This window comes from Theropithecus gelada, chromosome 3 (genome assembly GCF_003255815.1).
Source record: "Theropithecus gelada isolate Dixy chromosome 3, Tgel_1.0, whole genome shotgun sequence".
Classification (NCBI taxonomy): Eukaryota; Metazoa; Chordata; class Mammalia; order Primates; family Cercopithecidae; genus Theropithecus; species Theropithecus gelada.
In genome coordinates, this window is record NC_037670.1 from 29,503,796 (window position 1) to 29,523,746 (window position 19,951).

The 19,951-nt window shown below is 46.6% G+C and overlaps 1 protein-coding gene across 1 annotated transcript in view; it reads right to left on the bottom strand.

Annotated features, from left to right (window-relative positions):
• Positions 1 to 9,441: 9,441 nt before the first annotated feature.
• IL10RB (interleukin 10 receptor subunit beta) overlaps positions 9,442 to 19,951 on the bottom strand; it is a 31,700-nt gene continuing 21,190 nt past the window's right edge. The window contains exon 7 of the mRNA XM_025379166.1: positions 9,442 to 10,466. Within this exon, the coding sequence (XP_025234951.1) occupies positions 10,293 to 10,466 (174 nt within the window). The 3' untranslated portion in view covers positions 9,442 to 10,292. The remainder of the gene's footprint in view (positions 10,467 to 19,951) is intronic.

A 19,951-nucleotide genomic window follows, 5' to 3' on the forward strand; every position in this document is an offset into this window, starting at 1 on the left:
TTACGATCCTATAGAACCTAAGACAGCATCCTGTCACCTGTGTCCCTTTCCATGGGTAGAAGCAGGTCATTGGTACTGTCCACACTCAAGAGGAAGGGATTACCCAAGGGCGTGGCTACCAGGAGGTGGGGATCATGGGTGGCTATCTTAGATGATAGATTCTGGAGCCAGACCATTTGGGTTCAAATCCTGGCTCTGTCACTTCTTACCTGTGTGATCTTAGGTAAGTGATTGAACCTCTCTGTGCCATAGTTTCTTTATCTGAAAAATGGGGCAGATAATAGTATCTGCTTAACTGGGTTGCTGTGGGAATTAAATGAAAATGTAAAAGTGCTTAGAACAAGACCTGCACATAGGAAGCAGTGAGTAAGGATGGGCTATCACTCCCACCCCATCAGTTCCATGGGGCAGGTGTGCAGTGCAGCCCTCAGGGGCAGCCCGGTAGCAGGCAGGCCCCAGGTAGAGGCCAAGAGGGGGGGAATTGCAGCTGGCTTGTGTTTCCTGTTTTTATTGAATTATTCAACCCAATTTAAAGTCTGTCCTTGCCACGACTCCTCCTGCTCAGTGATATTACTCCCACAGCTTTAACCTTCTGGGTATATTTTTTATCACAATCCAACAGCAATAAATTTGACCTCATAAAGTACCAGCCCAATAGTCAGTGACTGTTTAATTAGGAGTTCTGATGGGCATGGAAACAAAGGCATTGTTTGGTGTCTGCTTGATTCAAATAGGAGTGGTGAGGTGGTCAGGAGACAGAACCATGGACCTGACTCAGGGAGAAAAATCTTGTTGAGTCTCTGAGTCTCTAGTCCATAAAATAGACTTTGTTTTTTACTTCCCTTTTGCTTTTTAAGGAAGTTGATTTGCATCAGCATTTTCTGGACTAGAGAGTTCAGGAAATGGGACAGTGAGGCAGCATGAATAGTCATTCTAAGGTACGTGCCTCGCTGAGAAGAGTAAGCTACTAACTTCCCATAAAATACACCTGAATGACCCTCTGCCCATCTTCTTCCCCATTTTAGGTACTAAGAAGATATTAGAACTGGTCAGGATAAAACAATGGAGCCTTTCTGTGCTGGATTAAGTTTCCTATGGCTGCAGTAACAAATGAACACAAGCTGGATGGTTTAAAACAACAGAAATTGGCCAAGGAATGCAGCCCGGTAGGTTTCAGCCTTACTTTACTCAGCCCCTATTCAAGATGGAGTCACTCTGGTTCAAACACCTTTGAGAATGGCACCAGCAGATTTGAGTGTCTGGTGGGGGCCTGTCCTCATAGGTGGCGCCTTCTCTGTGTCCTCACATGTTGGAAGAGATGGGCAGCTCCTCTTTTATGAGGTCATTAATCCCATTCACCACCTCCTAAAGAGCTCACCTTTTAATACATTAGGCGTTAGATTCCTACATACGAATTTTGGAGGCGCACAAACATCCAGACTGTAGCATCCAGATATCCTGTACAGAACATAACTGCTTTCTTTGACCTCACATATTTGTTTTACTTTTGTTTTTCGCTTGCATATGTTTTATGGTGATTTGTTGACTTACAGCTCTCTGTTTAATCTGCATATATAATTGTCATGTATCCCAAGGCGGCCTTTTTTTTTTTTTTTGAGATGGAGTTTCCCTCTTGTCACCCAGGCTGGAGTGCGTGGCGCGATCTCAGCTCACTGCAACCTCCGCCTCCTGGGTTCAAACGATTCTTCTGCCTCAGCCTCCTGAGTAGCTGGGATTACAGGCACCTGCCACCACGGCCAGCTAATTTTTTGTATGTTTAGTAGAGATGGGGTATCACTATGTTGACCAGGCTGGTCTCAAACTCCTGACCTCAGGTGATCCATCTGCCTCAGCCTTCCAAAGTGCTGGGATTACAGGGGTAAGCCACCACACCCAGCCATTATTTTTTATTATCCATTAATTAAACAGGTATTTCTTCGTACCAACTACTTAGGATTATCTATTAGGCACAAAGAAAGGGGTAGCAACTTGGAGAATTGCTTCCCAGGTGGTCAGTGATAAGCAGCCGAGAAGCTGAATGCATGGGAAGGATGCATTCCTGGGGCACGTGTCCCAGAGACACTCACAATCCCTCAGGAAAGAAATCTTTCTGTGGAAGCACAAGGTAATGAGGAATCAGTTAGTTGGATATTAAAAGAAAGTGACCCCTTTGAAAGCCAGATAACAGAAGGTCACACAGAAGTGCAGAGAAGCATGTCCTTTCAATCTATCATACCTGCTCTGCTACGGCAGCTGTTCTCCACCTTGACTGCACGCTAGAATCACCTAGGAGCTTTAAAAATTGCTGATGCAAGAATCTCTCCCCAGAGAGCTGAAATTCATTGGTCATGGTAAGGCCTGGGCACCCACATTTCTAAAGCTCTCCTGGTGGCCACAGTGTGCAGCTACAGTTGAGACCCATAGTTGCGAGAGGAAGGAACAAAGGTGCCCTGGAGGCTAAACCAGTCTGGGGCTGGGTGTGGGAGGTATGTTGGGGAGGAGCAGGAGCCCCATGAGGAAGTGAGATCTTTTCAACAAGGCGAGGCAGCCAGAAAGAGTGAGGAGGAAGGGTGGAAGCGGGGAGGATGGCTTACACTGTCTTCTCCTCAGGGAGTCTTTCAAACCAACTGGACATATGTTTTTTGCTAGAATGTCTGATTGGTGGTCCACAGATGCTCTGCTGAAACCCCTTCTGGTCCCAGAATTCTTGGACATTTTCCCACAGGTGGAGTTCTTCCCTTAGTCACTTCCTGGTTAAGTGACTTCCTTTGTTTGGGGAAATACCCGAGGTTCATTGTCTTATGCTAAAGAAACTGAAGACACAGACACAGGAAATCAAAGACATGAACACACAAAAACTGGGTTTAAGAGTGGAAGTTTAATAGGTGAAAGAAAGAAGAGAGAGCTTCCTTGTGCAGAGGGAGGGGGTCCGAGGGGGTTTCCGGGTTTGGGGCAAGATACGGTTGGTTTTATAGACGAGCTTGAAGAGGCAGTGTTTGATTTATATAGGCCATAGGGGATTGGTTAGGCCAGCTCTTCCATTTACATAGCCCACAAAGAGGCTGACCATCCTACCCTAATCTTTTATTCTGCAGATGGGGTCTCTACCTGGCCAGCGCCATGACACCCGCACACAAGACGACAAAGAGAAGGGAGGAGGAACCTCCATATTGGATGTATCTGGCTTCCAGGTATCCCTTTTCTATTGGCACAGCTGCTGCATTCACCTGTGCAAGCTTCCAGCTTGCTTATCTATGCTTGCAGCTTGATTTTTCAGGCTGATTTTTGTTAGAAATGTTTTGGGGGCTGCTTTTTTATTAAAAGAAAATTCCACCAAGAACTCTTTTACCCTTACTAACTGCCTAAATAATTTATTTTTTAACTCCTATATCACTGGCTGCAAAATTTGCAGCTTCAGCAGATTAATTGTGTTACCTACATCCTCCCAACACAGTGGGGCTCCAGCCCAGAGACTCGAAATCCACCCTGAGTACCAGCAGGATATAGGTCACACATCTGAGATGAGCTCTTAGCACAGCCCCCATGGTTGCCTCAGGCTTTTGTTATGCGGTTTCAGAGGTTCCTGTGAAAGGTTCAAACCACAAGGACTAAATGAAAGATTATATGTTTTTATCACAAAGTCTGGCACATAGTAAGCACCTCATACATCATACCTTTGTCCATATTATGACTTACCTAAAAAGAAAAAAAAATCAAGTAAATTTAAGAAGACAACTGTTGTCTTAATTCCCTCGACCTCACATAGTTCTGTGATATGGAAAGAGAAACTCTCCTGGTGAGAAAAGTCCTCTGAGTGCCTGTTTCAGGAATGCAAATAAAAAGGAACCAAGCAGGCGCTGATTCCCCAGTGTCCTCACCAGCATCCTTGTGGTGCTGTGTGAACGCCATCAGCCCTACTGTTCTCTGCATCTCTCCAAGTAGACCCCGCAAAGGCTGGTGAGGGACACAGGCTCAGCCCATCTCATGTATCAGCTGGTCTGGACCCTGCACACCCTAACATGGTGCTCAGCAGTTCCTGGCTGTTTGGGAACCACTGCTCAGCATGGGTAGTGTTCCCTCCTATAGATGTCACACCGTAACACCCTCCCTTTCAGACTGGAGTGGAAATGTTCCCTATCAGACAGAAAGATCCCGAAACAAGACCTCTTCTAAGGCTAAGTAGCAAAATGAAAGTGAGATTCCCAAAGAGATTTCTTTTTCTGAGACAAAGACCCATTATCAGCTCATTTTGAGAAAATGCTGTGTGTTTTGAACACATATGGGGACTGAATACATGTTCAAATGATGACTATTTGTAAGCTTTTATATATTCATTACAATTTTCCCCAACTTTTATTTTGAAAACTTTAAACCTTTAGAAAAATTTAATGCCCAGACAACCTTCATCTAGAATCACTATTAATGCTTCACCACGTTTGCTTTCTCTCTCTCTCTTTCTCCACACACACAAGTGCACTTTAACAGCTCTGACATTTAGATGTGTCTTACAGTTGATAATGAGGCATAGCTAAGTGACACTTTCCTTTTTTCCCCAGTGGTTCAAATATTAACAGTGAATCTTAAAATTGATGGCATCTTAGATTCAATAGACAACAGACCTGGAAACTGCTCAGTATAATGTCTGGCTTATTGTTAATGCTACACAAATGCCAGCTATCATTACTATATTAATATAATGGTGAATTTGTCTAATTCTTCTTATAATTTTGTCCATTTTTATCTATTTCAAAGCTATGTTGTTAAGTGCATATACATTTACAACTGCTTCACCTTCCTGGTGAACTGAAACTTTTTTCTTTTTTTTTTTTTTTTGAGATGGAGTCTTGCTCTGTCACTCAGGCTGGAGTGCAATGGTGCGATCTTGGCTCACGGCAACCTCTGCCTTCCTGGTTCAAGCGATTCTTCTGCCTCAGACTGCTGAGTAGCTAGGATTACAGGCATGCACTACCACGCCCAGCTAATTTTTGTATTTTTAGTAGAGACAGGGTTTCACCATATTGGTCAGGCTGGTCTCGAACTCCTGACCTCGTGATTCGCCTGCCTTGGCCTCCCAAAGTGCTGGGATTACAGGTGTAAGCCATCGTGTCCTGCTGAAACTTTTTATGATTATATAGCAGTCCTTCTTTAGTAATGCTTTGTGCCTTAAAGTTTATTTTGTATGATATTAATATAGTGAAATTAGCTTTCTTGGTTAGAATTTGCCTGGTACATCTTTTGCCCTCTTTTTACTTCAAATTTTTCTGTATCCTTATGTTTTCTTTTTTTTTTTTTTTTTTGTGGGTGTTTATAAAAACCTAAAGCTGTATTATTTTTTAAAAATATAGTCTGATAACTTTTATTTTGCTGGATCACTTAGTCCATTTGATTTTGGATTCATTTCTATTATGTTGCTTTATGTTTTGTATTTGTTCCTTTTTTTTCGTTAAGGTTCGTTTCTCTCCTTCCTTGTCCAAGTAATCCTTTTACTGCGTAATTTTTTTTTTTCTTTTGAGACAGAGTCTTGCTCTGTTGCCCAGGCTGGAATGCAGAGGCGCGATCTCAGCTCACCGCAACCTCTGACTCCCGGGGTCAAGCGATTCTTGCTCTGTGTGCCTCAGCTTCACAAGTAGCTGAGACGACAGGAGTGTGCTACCACATCTGGCTAATTTTTTGTATTTGTAGTAAAAACGGGGTTTCACCGTGTTAGCAGGATGGTCTTGATCTCCTGACCTCGTGATTCGTCCACCTTGGCCTCTCAAAGTGCTGGGATTATAGGCATGAGTCACTGCGCCCGGCTTTTTTTTTTTTTTTTTTTTTTGAGATGGAGTCTTGCTCTGGTGCCCAGGCTGGAGTGCAGTAGCGTCATCTCGGCTCACTGCAGCCTCCATCTCCTGGTTCAAGCGATTCTCCTGCCTCAGCCTCCAGAGTAGCTGGGATTATAGGTGCCTGCTACCACGCCTGGCTAATTTTTGTATTTTTAGTAAATACGGGGTTTCGCCATGTTGGCCAGGCTGGTCTCAAACTCCTGACCTCAAGTGATCTGCCCGCCTCGGTCTCCCAAAGTGCTGGGATTACAGGCATGAGTCACCGTGCCCGGCACTGACTGGGTAATTTTATTTCACGTTTTCCTCTAGCACAGGGGTTTTCAGTGTCTACGCTATTAACATTTTGGACTGGATGATTCTTTGCTGTGTGGGCCTCCCTGTGCATCGTAGGATGCTTAGCAGCTTCCCTGACCTCTATTTACTAGATGCCAGCAACACATCTCCAGCCATAGCAGCCAGATTTGTTTTCAGACGCTGCCGAATGTCCACTGGGGGACAAAACTCACCCCGCTCCCCACTGAGAAAAACTTCTTTGTTAATGAGGTTACTCTAGAAATTTTAACATACTTAAACTCATCTATGTCTCAGATTAATCAGTGTGTTTATCCTTCTCCCAAACACAACTTTAAAGTACTTTAATTTTCCCTCACCTGTATTTTAGCTGTTTTAAAAACTCATTGTTTAAATTAAAAAAAAAATTATCATTGACAAATAAAACTTGTATTTATTTATCATGTACAACATGACGCTTTGAAATATGTATACATTGTGGAATGGGTAAATTGAGCTAATTAAAATATGCATTACCTCATATACTTAACATCTTTTGTGTTAAAAAACACTTAAAAGCTACTCTCTTAGTGATTTGCCAGAGAAATGTGACAGTACCTGGAGTGGGGCAGCAAGTCAAGAGTGGGTTATTCAGGCGGGTGATATTTCACTGTGATTGTATATGACTGGGTGGGTTCTGTAGACAGGAAGCTGAGAAGTCCAGCTTCCGGTTAAAATCCTGCATGTCATTTTACAAGGCCTGGCTATGGGCAACTGCAAGGCCTGGTAGGTCTAACGGGGAGACTCCCTACCCACACCTGACTTGGCACAGCCGGGACACTGCAGTCCCTGGAGGGAGCTGAGGTCAAGGTTTCAGGCCCCTGACCTGCCAAGTTCTTACACACACCTGCATTCCCAGCCGAGGCTCCTTCATTCCCAGGTCTCTCTATCCAAGGTCGTCTTCAGGTGCCTCTGCCATGGCTTCTTTATGCGAGGGAGAGAGTAAGGAGTGGAGAACCTTGAAAAGACATTGTTATCCCTTCTGACTCAGGGGTACTTTTCCCAAAGGTATTGTGTCAGCAAAAACCTCCAAAACAACAACTAAAAAAACCAATAATTTAAACTCGAGACCTATTATACAACATGTGGTGTGTCACTAACTATAATCTGACATGATACCCTTCAGGGAAAAAAGAGAAAAAAACTATTGTTTTATAGAGTCAATGTTTGTTTAGATTAACCAGAATATTTACCAGTTTCTTTCCTGTATTTCTTCATAATATCGCAGCATCCATCTGGGATCAATTTCCTTCTGTCTGAAATAATCCTTTAGATCTTTATCTAATAAACATGTTTTGATGTTGAATTCTCACAGTTTTGTTTCAGCCTTTATTTTATCCCTTTTCCTGACAGATTTTTTTTTTTTTTTTTGCAAAATATACACTTCTAAGTTGACAAAGTTTGTGATGCACATGAAAGGAATCCTACCACTGTTTGCCTTCTGTTAGGGCTGATAAATCATCTGGAAGTTTGGTTGTTTTTCACCCTTGAAGGTAACCTGACTTTTCTGGTTTTGGTGTTCTGCATTTTCACACTGATATGATTTCTTCTTATTTGCCCAGCTTGAGGATTGTTGAGATTCCTAAATTGGTAGACTGGTGTCTTTTATCAGCCATTGTCTTTTCAAATACTCGCATGCTGCTTTTGCTATATTCTCTCTCACCTCCTTCTGGGACTCTGGTTAGTAACCAACATGTGGTAGGTTATCTCACTCTACCCTTCATACGTCTTGTATCCTAACCACTCATATTTTCCATTCTTTCGTTTCTCTGTACTGTGCCCTAGATAATAACTTCTTTCTCTTTAAAAAAGTGTAATAAGGTCTTAAAATTCAACTTCAAAACTACATTTTATTTATTATTTATTTTTTTGAGATGGAGTCTCCCTCTGTCACCCAGGCTGGAGTGCAGTGGTGTGATCTTGGCTTATTGCAGTCTCCACCTCCCGGGTTCAAGTGATTCTCCTGCCTCAGCCTCCCAAGTAGCTGGAATTACAGGTGTGCACCACCATGCCTGGCTAATTTTTGTACTTTTAGTAGAGATGGGGTTTCACCATGTTGGCCAGGCTGGTCTTGAACTCCTGACATCAGGTGATCCACCTGCCTCAGCCTCTGAAAGTGCTAGGATTACAGGTGTGAGCCACTACACCTGGCCAAATTTTATTTCTATATACATGCAGCAAACATTGAAAAAAGTTTCAAAAAAGCAATCACAGATCTACCCTCCCTATGATGGTTATTTTATGTGTCAACCTAGCTAGACTGATTGGGTAAAACATTAGTTTTGATGTCGGTGTGAAGGTATTTTTAAAGATGAGATTAACATTTAAATCCATAGATTTTTGAGTAAAGCAGATTACCCTCCATAATGTGGGTGAGTTCCACTTCTATCACTTGAAGGAAGGCCTTAAGAGAACAGAAGCCTGAGGTCCCTTGAGGAAGAGTTAATTCTGCCTCCAGACTGCTTTTGCTCAAGCTGAAACATCCACTCTTCCCTGGGTCTCTAGCCTGTTGGTCTGCCCTGCAGTTTTTGAACTTGCCAGCCTCCACAGTTCCTTAAAATAAATCTCTGTGTTCATTCTATTGGTTCTGTTTCTCTGGAGAACCCCAATACCCTTCCTTTTCTTTTCTTTTTTTCTTTTTGAGACAGGGTCTCATTCCATCACCCAGGCAGGGCCAGAGGGCAATGGGGTAAACATAGCTCACTGTAGTCTTGACCTCCTGGGCTCAAGCTATCCTCCCACCTCAGCCTCCTGAGGAGCTGGGACTGTAGACACATGCCACCGTGCCTAATGTTAAAACTTCTTATAGAGAAGGGGGTCTCACCATGTTGCCTGGAATGGTCTCAACTCCTGGGCCCAAGTGATCCTCCCACTTTAGCCTCCCAAAGTGCTGGGATTACAGAAGTGAGCCATTGTACCTGGAGATTCCCTTTTTTGCTCAGTTCAAAGTCAAAATTAGTCTCAGCTGTGTCTAACCTGCTGTTAAGCCTGTCCCCTGGCTTTTCAAACTTCCACAACTATACTTTTTATTTCTAGGGTTTGTTTGTTTGTTTTTTTTAAATAACAGATCTGGCCCTTGACTGCAAATCTAGTTTTCGAAGCTTTAGACTGAGAGATCCCAGATAACTCAGACCTTGTACCTAGCACAGTGCCTGGTCAACAGCAGGCAGGGTCTAGGAAGTACTTGTGGAATGAGTGGACATCAAGATGGCAAACTAGAGCCTTTTTCACACTGTGTATATCTAACAATTACACACAGGTAGTATCATGTATCATGAACACATACAGTGCCACACAGAGTAACTTTAATGGAGCACCAGCAGCATATAAAACATATATAGGTAGAAAAATAAATTCAGTCAAAGTACCCCAAAGAATCCAAAAGTCCGTGTTCTGGAAAGCATTGAGCTGACCACCCTTGAGTTGAGGTTGATTTTCAGATCAATCTATCCATAATCTGGTAGAATGTTACAACATCTCCATTCTTATTCTTCATTTAAAATTTTTAAATATTTCTGTTTCTCACAATTTTTTTTTTGAGACGGAGTCTCACTTTGTCACCCAGGCTGGAGTGCATTGCCGCTATCTCAGCTCACTGCGACCTCCTCCTCCTCACGGATTCATGCAATTCTCCTGCCTCAGGCACTTGAGTAGCTGGGATTACAGGCATGCGCCATCACGCCCAGCTAATTTTTGCATTTTTAGTAGAGACAGGCTTTCACCATGTTGGCCAGGCTGGTCTTGAACTCCTGCCCTCAGGTGATTCGCCTGCCTCAACCTCCCAAGGTGCTGATATTACAGGCGTGAGCTACTGCGCTCAGCCCTGTTTCTCACAATTAAAACATGATCCTATTTTAGTGATATAAGGGGCTGAAAATTACACTCTCAGTGGCCAACTTTTAAAAACATCGCGAGAGCCTTTATAAGGCAGTGAGTTCACAAATGGAATATTTTTGCCAAGCGAACCTTTAAAATGTAGCTCTTTGGTTGCTTAGGTAAGTCCAGGGTCTGGGAGTTCTAGATGTGGGGCTGGCTTAGATGGTCTTGGCCCTCGTTTTCTGCCCTGATCCCTCACTGAGGCAGATGTGAGATGGAGCACGTCACTGTGCCCAGCCGAGTGTGTTTCCTTCTCAGAGCCTAGCTCTGGGGTCCCTGCCCAGGCGGGGTCCCGAGGCTGCAGCTGTCATCAGGATTCTGCTTGCTGCTCTCAGAGTCTTCTGCAATGACACTTAGCTTGTCAAAAACATCATTCTCATCCGAGAATGGAAAGGAGAAAAACAGAAGTGTGTTATGATGAGGATGGCCCAAAAACTGTGGAGGGAAAGAGGACAGTTAATGATCAATTTTCTCCATTTCTTTTTCTAGGTTTACAAATATTTTTTCACAGAACTCCTGGCTGGAAAATTTATTTTATTTATTTATTTTTTAAATGTTTATTTCATTTTTTTTGAGATGGAGTCTTGCTCTGTCACCCAGGCTGGAGTGCAGTGGCACGATCTCAGCTCACTGCAACCTCAGCCTCCCAGGCTCAAGCAATTCTCCTGCCTCAGCCTCCCAAGTAGCTGAGATTACAGGCATGTGCTACCACACCCAGCTGAGTTTTGTATTTTTAGTATAGATGGGATTTCACCATGTTGGCCAGGCTGGTCTTGAACTCCTGACCTCAGGCAATGCACCTGCCTCGGCCTCCCAAAGTGCTGGGATTACAGGTATGAGCCACTGCACCCAGCCTGTTTTATTTTATTTTTTGAGACAGGGTCGTGCTGGGTCGCCCAGGCTGGAGTGCAGTGGTGCGATCACGGCTCACTGCAGCCTTGACCTTCTTGGCTCAAGCGATTTTCCCACCTAAGACTTCTGAGTAGCTGGGATTACAGGCATGTGCCACCATGCCCAGCTAGTTCTTTTTTTTTTTTTGTAGAGATTAGAGATGAGGTCTCACCAAGTTGCCCAGGCTGGTCTTCAACTCCTGGGCTCAAGTGATCCCTCCATCTCAGCGTCCCAAAGTGCTGGGATTACAGGTGTGAGCCACCATGTCTGGCCAAAAATGCTCTTTTATTTAAATTAATTAATTATTTTTTTTTAAATGTGAGACAGATTCGCATTCTGTCGCCCAGGCTGGAGTGCAGTGGCGTGATCTTGACTCACTGCAACCTCTGCCTCTCAGGTTCAAGCGATTCTTGTGCCTCATCCTCCCAGGTAGCTGGCACTATAGGTGTGCACTACCATGCCCGGCCATTTTTTGTATTTTCAGTAGAGACAGGGCTTCATCATGTTGACCAGGCTAGTCTCAAATTCCTGACCTCAGGTGATCCGCCCACCTTGGCCTCCCAAAGTGCTGGGATTACAGGTGTGAGCCACCGTACCCCCCTAAAAAGGCTATTTTAAAAAGTGTGGCACAGTGGCTCACATTTGTAATCCCAGCACTTTGGGAGGCCGAGGTGGGCGGATCACCTGAGGTCAGGAGTTTGAGACCAGCCTGGCCAACCAACGTGGTGAAACCCCATCTCTACTGAAAATACACACACACACACACACACACACACACAAAAATTAGCTGGGCGTGGTGGTGAGTGCCTGTAATCCTAGCTACTCAGGAGGCTGAGGCAGGAGAATCCCTTGAATCTGGGAAGTGGAGGTTGCAGTGAGCCAAGATTGTGCCACTGTACTCCAGCCTGGGTGACAGAGCAAGACTCCTTCTGGAAAAAAAAAAAAAAGAAAGTGACAACAGTATGATGGTTCCTCAAAAAATAAAAATAGAATTACCATCTGATCTAGTAACTCCACTCTTAGGTATTTATTCTAAAGAACTGAAAACAGGGTGTTGAAGAGATATTTGTACATCCTGTTCACAGAGGCATTTTCATAATAGCTGAAAGGCTGGAAGCAGCCCAAGTTTCCACCCACCAATGGATGGAGGAGTGAAGTGTGGTCTATACACACAATGGAATGTCATTCAGCCTTATACAGAATAGTTCTGACACCTGCTAAACAGGGATGAACTTTAAAGACGTTATGCCAAGTGAAGGGCCCGGTGTGGTGGCGGGCACCTGTAATCCCAGCTATTTGGGAGGCTGAGGCAGGAGAATTGCTTGAACCCTGGAGGCAGAGGTTGCAGTGAGCTGAGATTGCGCCATTGCACTCCAGGCTGGGTGACAGAAAGAGACTTCATCTCGGAAAAAAAAAAAAAAGAAAGACATTATGCCAAGTGAAGTCAGCCAGACATGAAAAGACAAATACTGTATAATTCCGCTTATATGAGGGACCTAGACTAGTCAATTTCATTAAGGCACACAGAGTGGTGGTGGCTGCCGGGGCCTTGGGTGGGGAGAAGAAGGAGTTACTGTTTAATGGGTAGAGAGCTTTGGTTTTGAAAGATGAAAAAAGTCTGGAGATGGATGGTGGTGATGGCTACACAGACAGATGAATGTGCTTAATGCCACTGAATTGTACTCTTAAAGAGGATTAAGGTGATACATTTTATGTTATGTCTATTCTGCCACAATTAAAAACATACGTTGACAATAAATACACAACTCATTTGCTAAGTGATCACATGTCACCTTCTAATAGTTCCTCTTTTCAACCAGGAGGGAATATTTTTATTCTGATCATGATGTGGTGAGGCTGTCACACCTCTAGGAAGCAGGCATGTCACAGGCCCTGGATAAATGTGTCTTGGAATAACAAACAGAATCTCCCATGTGTCCTCTGGCTGAGTTAGGGGCCCTCTGGTGCTCCCCAGCATCCCACAGGCCCCTGGATTTCAGCACTACCGACCACCTGAACTATGGCTAGTTTGAGTCGATATGTTGCTGTAAGTGGAAATTATATACCAGATTTCAAAGACTGTATGAAAAATAGAATGTAAAATATCTCAATCATTTTTTAAAATATTGACCACTTATTGAAATGATGCTATTTTAGATATACTGGCTTATATAAAATATATTATTAATGTTAATTTCACCTGTTTCTTTTGACTTTTTTTTTTTTGAAATGGAGTCTTGCTTTGTCGCCCAGGCTGGAGTGCAGTGGTGTGATCTCGGCTCACTGCAACCTCCGACTCCTGGGTTCAAGCGATTCTCCTGCCTCAGCCTCCCCGGTAACTGGGATTATAGGTGCCTATGACCATGCCTGGCTAATTTTTATATTTTAGTAGAGAAGGGGGTTTCACCATGTTGGCCAGGCTAGTCTCGAACTCCTGACCTCAAGTAATCCACCACCTCAGCCTCCCAAAGTGCTGGGATTACAGGCATAAGTCACGGCATCTGGCCTCTTTTGATTTATTATTTATTATTATTATCTTTTTTTCTACAGGTGGGGATACTCACTGCTATACCAACGAGGATTTTTTTTTTTTTTTTTTTTTTTTGAGATGGAGTCTCGCTTTGTCGCCCAGGTTGGAGTGCAGTGGCACAGTTTTGGCTCACTGAAACCTTTTCCTCCTGGGTTCCAGAGATTCTCCTGCCTCAGCCTCCTGAGTAGCTGGGACTACAGGTGTCTGCCACCATGCCCAGCTAATTTTTGTATTTTTAGTAGAGGTGGGGTTTCACCATGTTGGCCAGGCTGGTCTTGAACTCCTGATCTCAGGTGATCCACCTGTCTCAGCCTTCCAAAGTGCCAGGGTTACAGGTGTGAGCCACTGTGCCTGGCCAGTCTTTTTTTTTTTTTTTTTTTGAGACGGAGTCTTGCTCTGTCGTCCAGGCTGGTGTGCAGTGCTGTGATCTCGGCTCACTGCAAGCTCCACCTCCGGGTTCACGCCATTCTCCTGCCTCAGCCTCCCGAGTAGCTGGGACTACAGGCACCCACCACCTCACCTGGCTAATTTTTTGTATTTTTAGGAGAGACGGGGTTTCCCAGTGTTAGCCAGGATGGTCTCAATCTCCTGACTTCATGATCCTCCTGCTTCGGCCTCCCAGAGTGCTGGGATTACAGGCGTGAGCCACTGTGCCCGGCCCAATCTTTGGACTTTTTAAAAATGTGGTTACTAGCAAATCTAAAATACACATGGCTTGCAATATGTTCTATCAGACAGAGCTGCCTTCTCACTTTTAATGGACACCAACTCTTCTCAGTTTGTGTCACCTGTAGCCAGGGCTCCTAAAGGGCAGGGACCACAGTCTGATAATCTTTGTCTCTCCGGTGCTTTGAACAATGAAGACGCCCCTGTATGTTTCCTGAAATCTCTGCTGGTTTCCCACTCTCCATTCTTCATCTTCCTAGGTTCACCAATGCTCTTAATCTTCATCATTAGATGGAGAACCTTCTCTAAAGCTTTGCCTCTTGAACCCCTCCCCTCCAGATGGAACCCCTCTTAGTGTCATTTCTACACTCAGCCTTCTGATATGACTTAATGGAACCTGAGGGTGGCTGCACTACTTCCTGGCATGGACCTGTTGGGATTTTCCCTTGTGGGTTTTGAGCAGCTGATGGAGGGTGGTGGGGTGCTCCTCTGTTGGGCCAAGAAGGAGGCTGGAGGGAAGGGGAACCTCTCTAAACTTTGGATCCAGTGGACTAATGAGAATGGGCTGGAAGCTACTCTGGATTTTCCTGGGATAATGGGGACAGGAGAGATCAAAGGAAGGTGTATTGAATCTCAAGGAAGCAGTATCAGCTGAGTCTCCTGGTTGGACACACACACACGCACACACACACACACACACACACACACACCCCACACTGGTGGCTGGCTCAATAGATGAGTGTAGGATGAACCTCCCTAGTGCTTTTTTAACTCAAAGTCTCCATCCCCAGCAAATCTCCCTAAACTCTAAATGATCCTTTGGGTCCTGGTTAATAGATTCGATGCTTTATTAATCAAGCTGGAGAAAGTCGTGATGTGATGTGAGGACCCCGAACTGCTCCGTAGTTGCCCAACCCCTCTCCAGCACCCTCCACTCCCTTCTCTGATTTCTCAGCTCTTACAGGGGCTGGCTCCACGGTCAAGTCTGCAAAGTCTTCTAGCCTTGGAGGTGAGAGCTCATGCCAGCAGGCCCCTTTACAGTTCGTTCCGTCTGTTCTTTCCTATCTGACCAGTTTCTTTGATGGTGAAGCCAGAAGCAAAAATAGCAGGTGAATAATTTTGTTTCCTCTTGGTTCTCAGTTAATACAAAACCTCTGACCCAAGCAAAGGGCCCACCCTCATTCTTTGTTCTTCCTGCTGCAGCTGTGGCTTCTCAACAGCTCGTAGAGGATTCTTAGTTCATTGTGGTGCTTAGTTCATTGTGGTACTTTTTTTTTTTTTTTGAGTTCGAGTCTTGCTCTGTCACCCAGGCTGGAGTGCAGTGGCGTGATCTCTGCTCACTGCAACCTTGGCCTCCCAGGTTCAAGCGATTCTTGTGCCTCAGCCTTCTGAGTAGCTGGAATTACAGGCGTGGCTAATTTTTGTATTTTTGGTAGAGACAGGGTTTCACCATGTTGGCCAGGCTGGTCTCGAACTTCAGACCTCAAGTGATCTGCCAGCCTCAGACTCCCAAAATGCTGGGATTACAGGTGTGAGCCACCATACCTGGCCTAGCACTCTTTGTAGGGGGTTCTAGTCGCTCTGAAACACTTGCCTATGGTCCTGTGCCCCACTTCCCATTGAGGGTAGATGCAGTGCTCTGTTGCCCAGATCCCTTTTGTGGTGGAGGTGCTTGTTCCCCAAGCCTCCAGGAATACTGGAGGCTGAAATGGCTCATAACTGAGTCCCTTCGGCCAAGGCTCTGTGCCCTTCCCAGAGGCAGCCTGCATCAGTCGACTGGTGGTGCGGGGACAAGGGCCTGATATTAGCTATCACAACAATACATTAATAGGACCAGGCATGCAGGAAGTGGCAAGGCATTGGTGAGGCACACACACTGCAGAGGGTGAGAAACTCACCCTGTAGAGATTCAGGGACCTGCCACATCCGTGAAATTTGAGGGGACCCTTGCAGAGGGGCATGCCAGCACATCCTCTTTAAAGGATCAATTATTGTGTCTCGCCCCTCCCACCACTAGGAAGGAAGCATTGTGCTGTGGAGGCCTCAGGGCTCTGGAGGCAGCATGTTCCATGCCTAGGAATACTGACTGCTCCAATATGTTTGTCACACGACACAGGAGGCTGTCGGCACTGAGGGGCCCAGGACAGGAAAGGGCCCTGCAGAAGGTATGGGCCGTGGAGCCTGCAGCCCTACGCACACCTCAGGACTGGTGCATTATCCCCAGGGACGGCCTGCGAATCCAACCCGGGGAACGTGTGACTTGGCACATCCTTGAAGTGTCTGGGGTGGGAAAAGATGCTGGGTGGAGTTTATGGCAAATCCCAAGAGCAAAATCACAACGTAGATATGAGGGTTCTGGGGTCAGGCGGGGCCATCTGCAGCAGATAATTATACCCTGTTTGAAAAAGCAGCTCTTGGGACGCTATGGGGACCTGACAGAGACAGAGCTTCTGACCAGGGACGTGAGGTGATCGTGCTGCCCAGAAGCGACCATCATGAGGCCTGAGACCCAGCAGGCCCTGAGATGGGGTCAGAGGGTGCATGTCGGCCACATGCAGGTGGCTGGGACTCCTGTGCCCTGTATCCCTGTTGCACAGTGGCTGTGTCTGCTCACATGATGACTGCAAGGGGATGGGTACTTACGCCCAGCTGAAGAAGGAGGAAAGGCCGGCGTGGTTTCATGGCAAGGTTAGCATGGTACGTGGGCACACACTGAAAGTGGCCCGCTACTGCACTTCAGCCCCAACCAGGGAGAAAGCCTCCCCACGGGCCGAGCTTTGGGCCATGGGTCTGGTCATCCCCTTTACGTGGAAAGAAAAGCAGCCCAAGATCAGGCCAGCTGTGGGATCCCAGGCAGGGGTTAGTGATGAGGCTGGTGGTCAGGGGCTCTGGGGAAGGAAGACTGGAAAGTTAGGGACAAGGACGTCTGGGAAGAAGGATGGACCTGAGGGAGTAGCTGCAGCGTGGCGATTTCTGCGTCCCACATTAACTCCCACTGAGAGCATGTGTCACAGACAGCAGATGGCCAGGGAGACATGATGACACAGCCAGTGGATGTCAGCCAGCCTCTGCCACTGGTCACCTGTACGTGGCACAGGGCTCATGAACACAGCAGCCGTGGTGGCAGGGATGGAGGCTGCGCGTGGGCCTGAGAGAAGGGGCTCCCACTCCCATGGCTGGGTGGCCACCACTGCTGCAGAATGTCCAACCTGCCTGCGACAGAGATCAATGCTGAGCCCCGATAGGAAGGCATCCCCCAAGGAGACCAACCAGCCAGCTGGTAGCAAGCTGATGACACCGACTCTCTCGCACCACTCTGGAAGGGGCAGTGGTGCATCCTGGCTGGAGCTGACCTTTAGTTTAGGAGTGATTTGCTGTTCGTGTCCTGCAGGGCCTGTCAGGACCACTATGGTCTCACAGGTGTTTGCTCTCCTGGTAGAGGATCCTTTTAGGGGTTGAATTCTATTCCCACAAAATTCATATGCCCTGGGCCAGGTGCGGCGGCTCACGCCTGTAATCCCAGCACTTTGGGAGGCCAGGGCGGGCAGATCACTTGAGATCAGGACTTTGAGACCAGCCTGGCCAATATGGTGAAACCCTGTCTCTACTGAAAACACAAAAATTCACTGGGTGTGGTGGTGGGTGCCTGTAATCCCAGCTACTTGGGAGGCTGAGGCAGGAGAATCACTTGAACCCAGGAGGCGGAGATTGCAGTGAGCCGAAATCATGCCACTCCATTCCAGCCTGGGTGACAGAGTGAGACTCTGTCTCCAAAAAAATAAAAGAAAAGAAGTTTGTATGTCCTAATCCCTCTACCTCAGAATGTGACTGTATTTGGAGATAGGGTTGCTGCAGAGGGGATCAGTTAAGTTAGAATGAGGCTACAGTGGAGTAGGGTGAGCCTCCCCCGTGACTGGTGTCTGTGTAAAGAGGGGGCAATGTGGACACAGACACTCACATAGGGAGAAGTCTGTGTGAAGATCAAGGCAGAGACTGGGTGGTGCCTCCAGAAGCCAAGGAACGCCAAAGATTGCCAGCAACCCTGAGAGGTTAGGGGAGAGGCCTGGGACAGATCCTCCCTCACAGCCTCCGAGGAACCCACCCTAGTGATACCTTGACTTTGGACGTCTGGCCTCGAGAACTGTGAAAGAATCAATTCCCGTTGTTTAACTGCGCAATGAGTGCTACTTTGCTACAGCAGCCCTGACAAACTAATAGAGAGGCCGTATCACATGGTGCCAGACCAATGGGCCCACTGACAGTGAAGGCGGGACCCCCCGGTCATATCACACCCTGCACCACCCAGCAGCTTCCAGCCTGGAAGAAGAACGGAGTGGCCTGTTGAAAGGGCAGGGGAGTCCGGCCGGGCGCGGTGGCTCAAGCCTGTAATCCCAGCACTTTGGGAGGCCGAGACGGGCGGATCACGAGGTCAGGAGATCGAGACCATCCTGGCTAACACGGTGAAACCTCGTCTCTACTAAAAATACAAAAAAACTAGCCGGGCGAGGTGGCGGGCGCCTGTAGTCCCAGCTGCTTGGGAGGCTGAGGCAGGAGAATGGCGGGAACCCGGGAGGCGGAGCTTGCAGTGAGCTGAGATCCGGCCACTGCACTCCAGCCTGGGCGGCAGAGCCAAACTCCGTCTTAACAAACAAAAAAAAAAAAAAAAAAAAAAAAAAGAAAGGGCAGGGGAGGCGCCAGCTTCGAGGTGACACCTGCTGAGAGCGGGGCCTTGTCCTCCAGCACCTGGCACGCACCCAGGACCGACAATCATCACGTGATGCTGTGCCCCCAGCAGGTGGAATGCCCGGGTCCCGAAGCAAGCAGGGGCTAGGAGTGGCCCTGTTCACCCTCATGCCCAGTGACCTACTGGGGAAACCGCTGCTCCCCGACCTCACGGTTTGAGGCTCTGTGGGTCTAGGGCAGGACCAGCAAATGAAGGCCCACGAGGCAGATCCGGCCTATCACTTGTGTTTTCATACGGCTTGAGGATTTTTCAACGATTACATTTAAGTGGTTATATAAGTGAATATATAACTTTGATTTTTATTTCTTGCCAACAGAACCTAAAATATATATATAAATTTTTAAAAATTTTAAATTTTGAGACAGAGTCTCGCTCTGTTGCTCAGGGTGGAGTGCAGTGGTGTGAGGGTTTGCTGCAACTTTCACCTCCCGAGTTCAAGCGATTCTCCTGCCTCAGTCTCCCGAGTAGCTGGGATTATAGGCATGTACCACCATGCTTGGCTAATTTTTGTTTTTGTTTTTTTTTTTTTTTTGAGATGGAGTCTCGCTCTGTCGCCCAGGCTGGAGTGCAGTGGTGCAATCTCAGCTCACTGCCAGCTCTGTCTCCCTGGTTCACGCGATTCTCCTGCCTCAGCCTCCCGAGTAGCTGGGACTACAGGAGCCCGCCACTGTGCCCGGCTAATTTTTTGTATTTTCAGTAGAGATAGGGTTTCACCATGTTAGCCAGGATGGTCTCCATCTCCTGATCTTAGGTGATCCACCCGCCTCGGCCTCCCAAAGTGCTAGGCTTACAGGCATGAGCCACTGTGCCCGGCCTTCTAAAATATTTTTTACCTGGCCCTTTAAGAAAAAGTTTGCCATACCTGGTCTAAAAGGTTCCCAGAGTGGGAGCATTTCTACCAGAGGACACGAAACAAGGGCCGATAAACTTTAAGCCACCTCCTCAGGCCAAGAGACTGGCAGGCAAGAAGAGAAGTCACCACTGTATCACAGTGGGCACCCACCAGAGTCACTGGGCACTTCCTGGGACTCCCCTGCCCGATTTTGACAGCAAGTTGACAAGTGCAGGGGCAGGCCATTGCCTGAGATG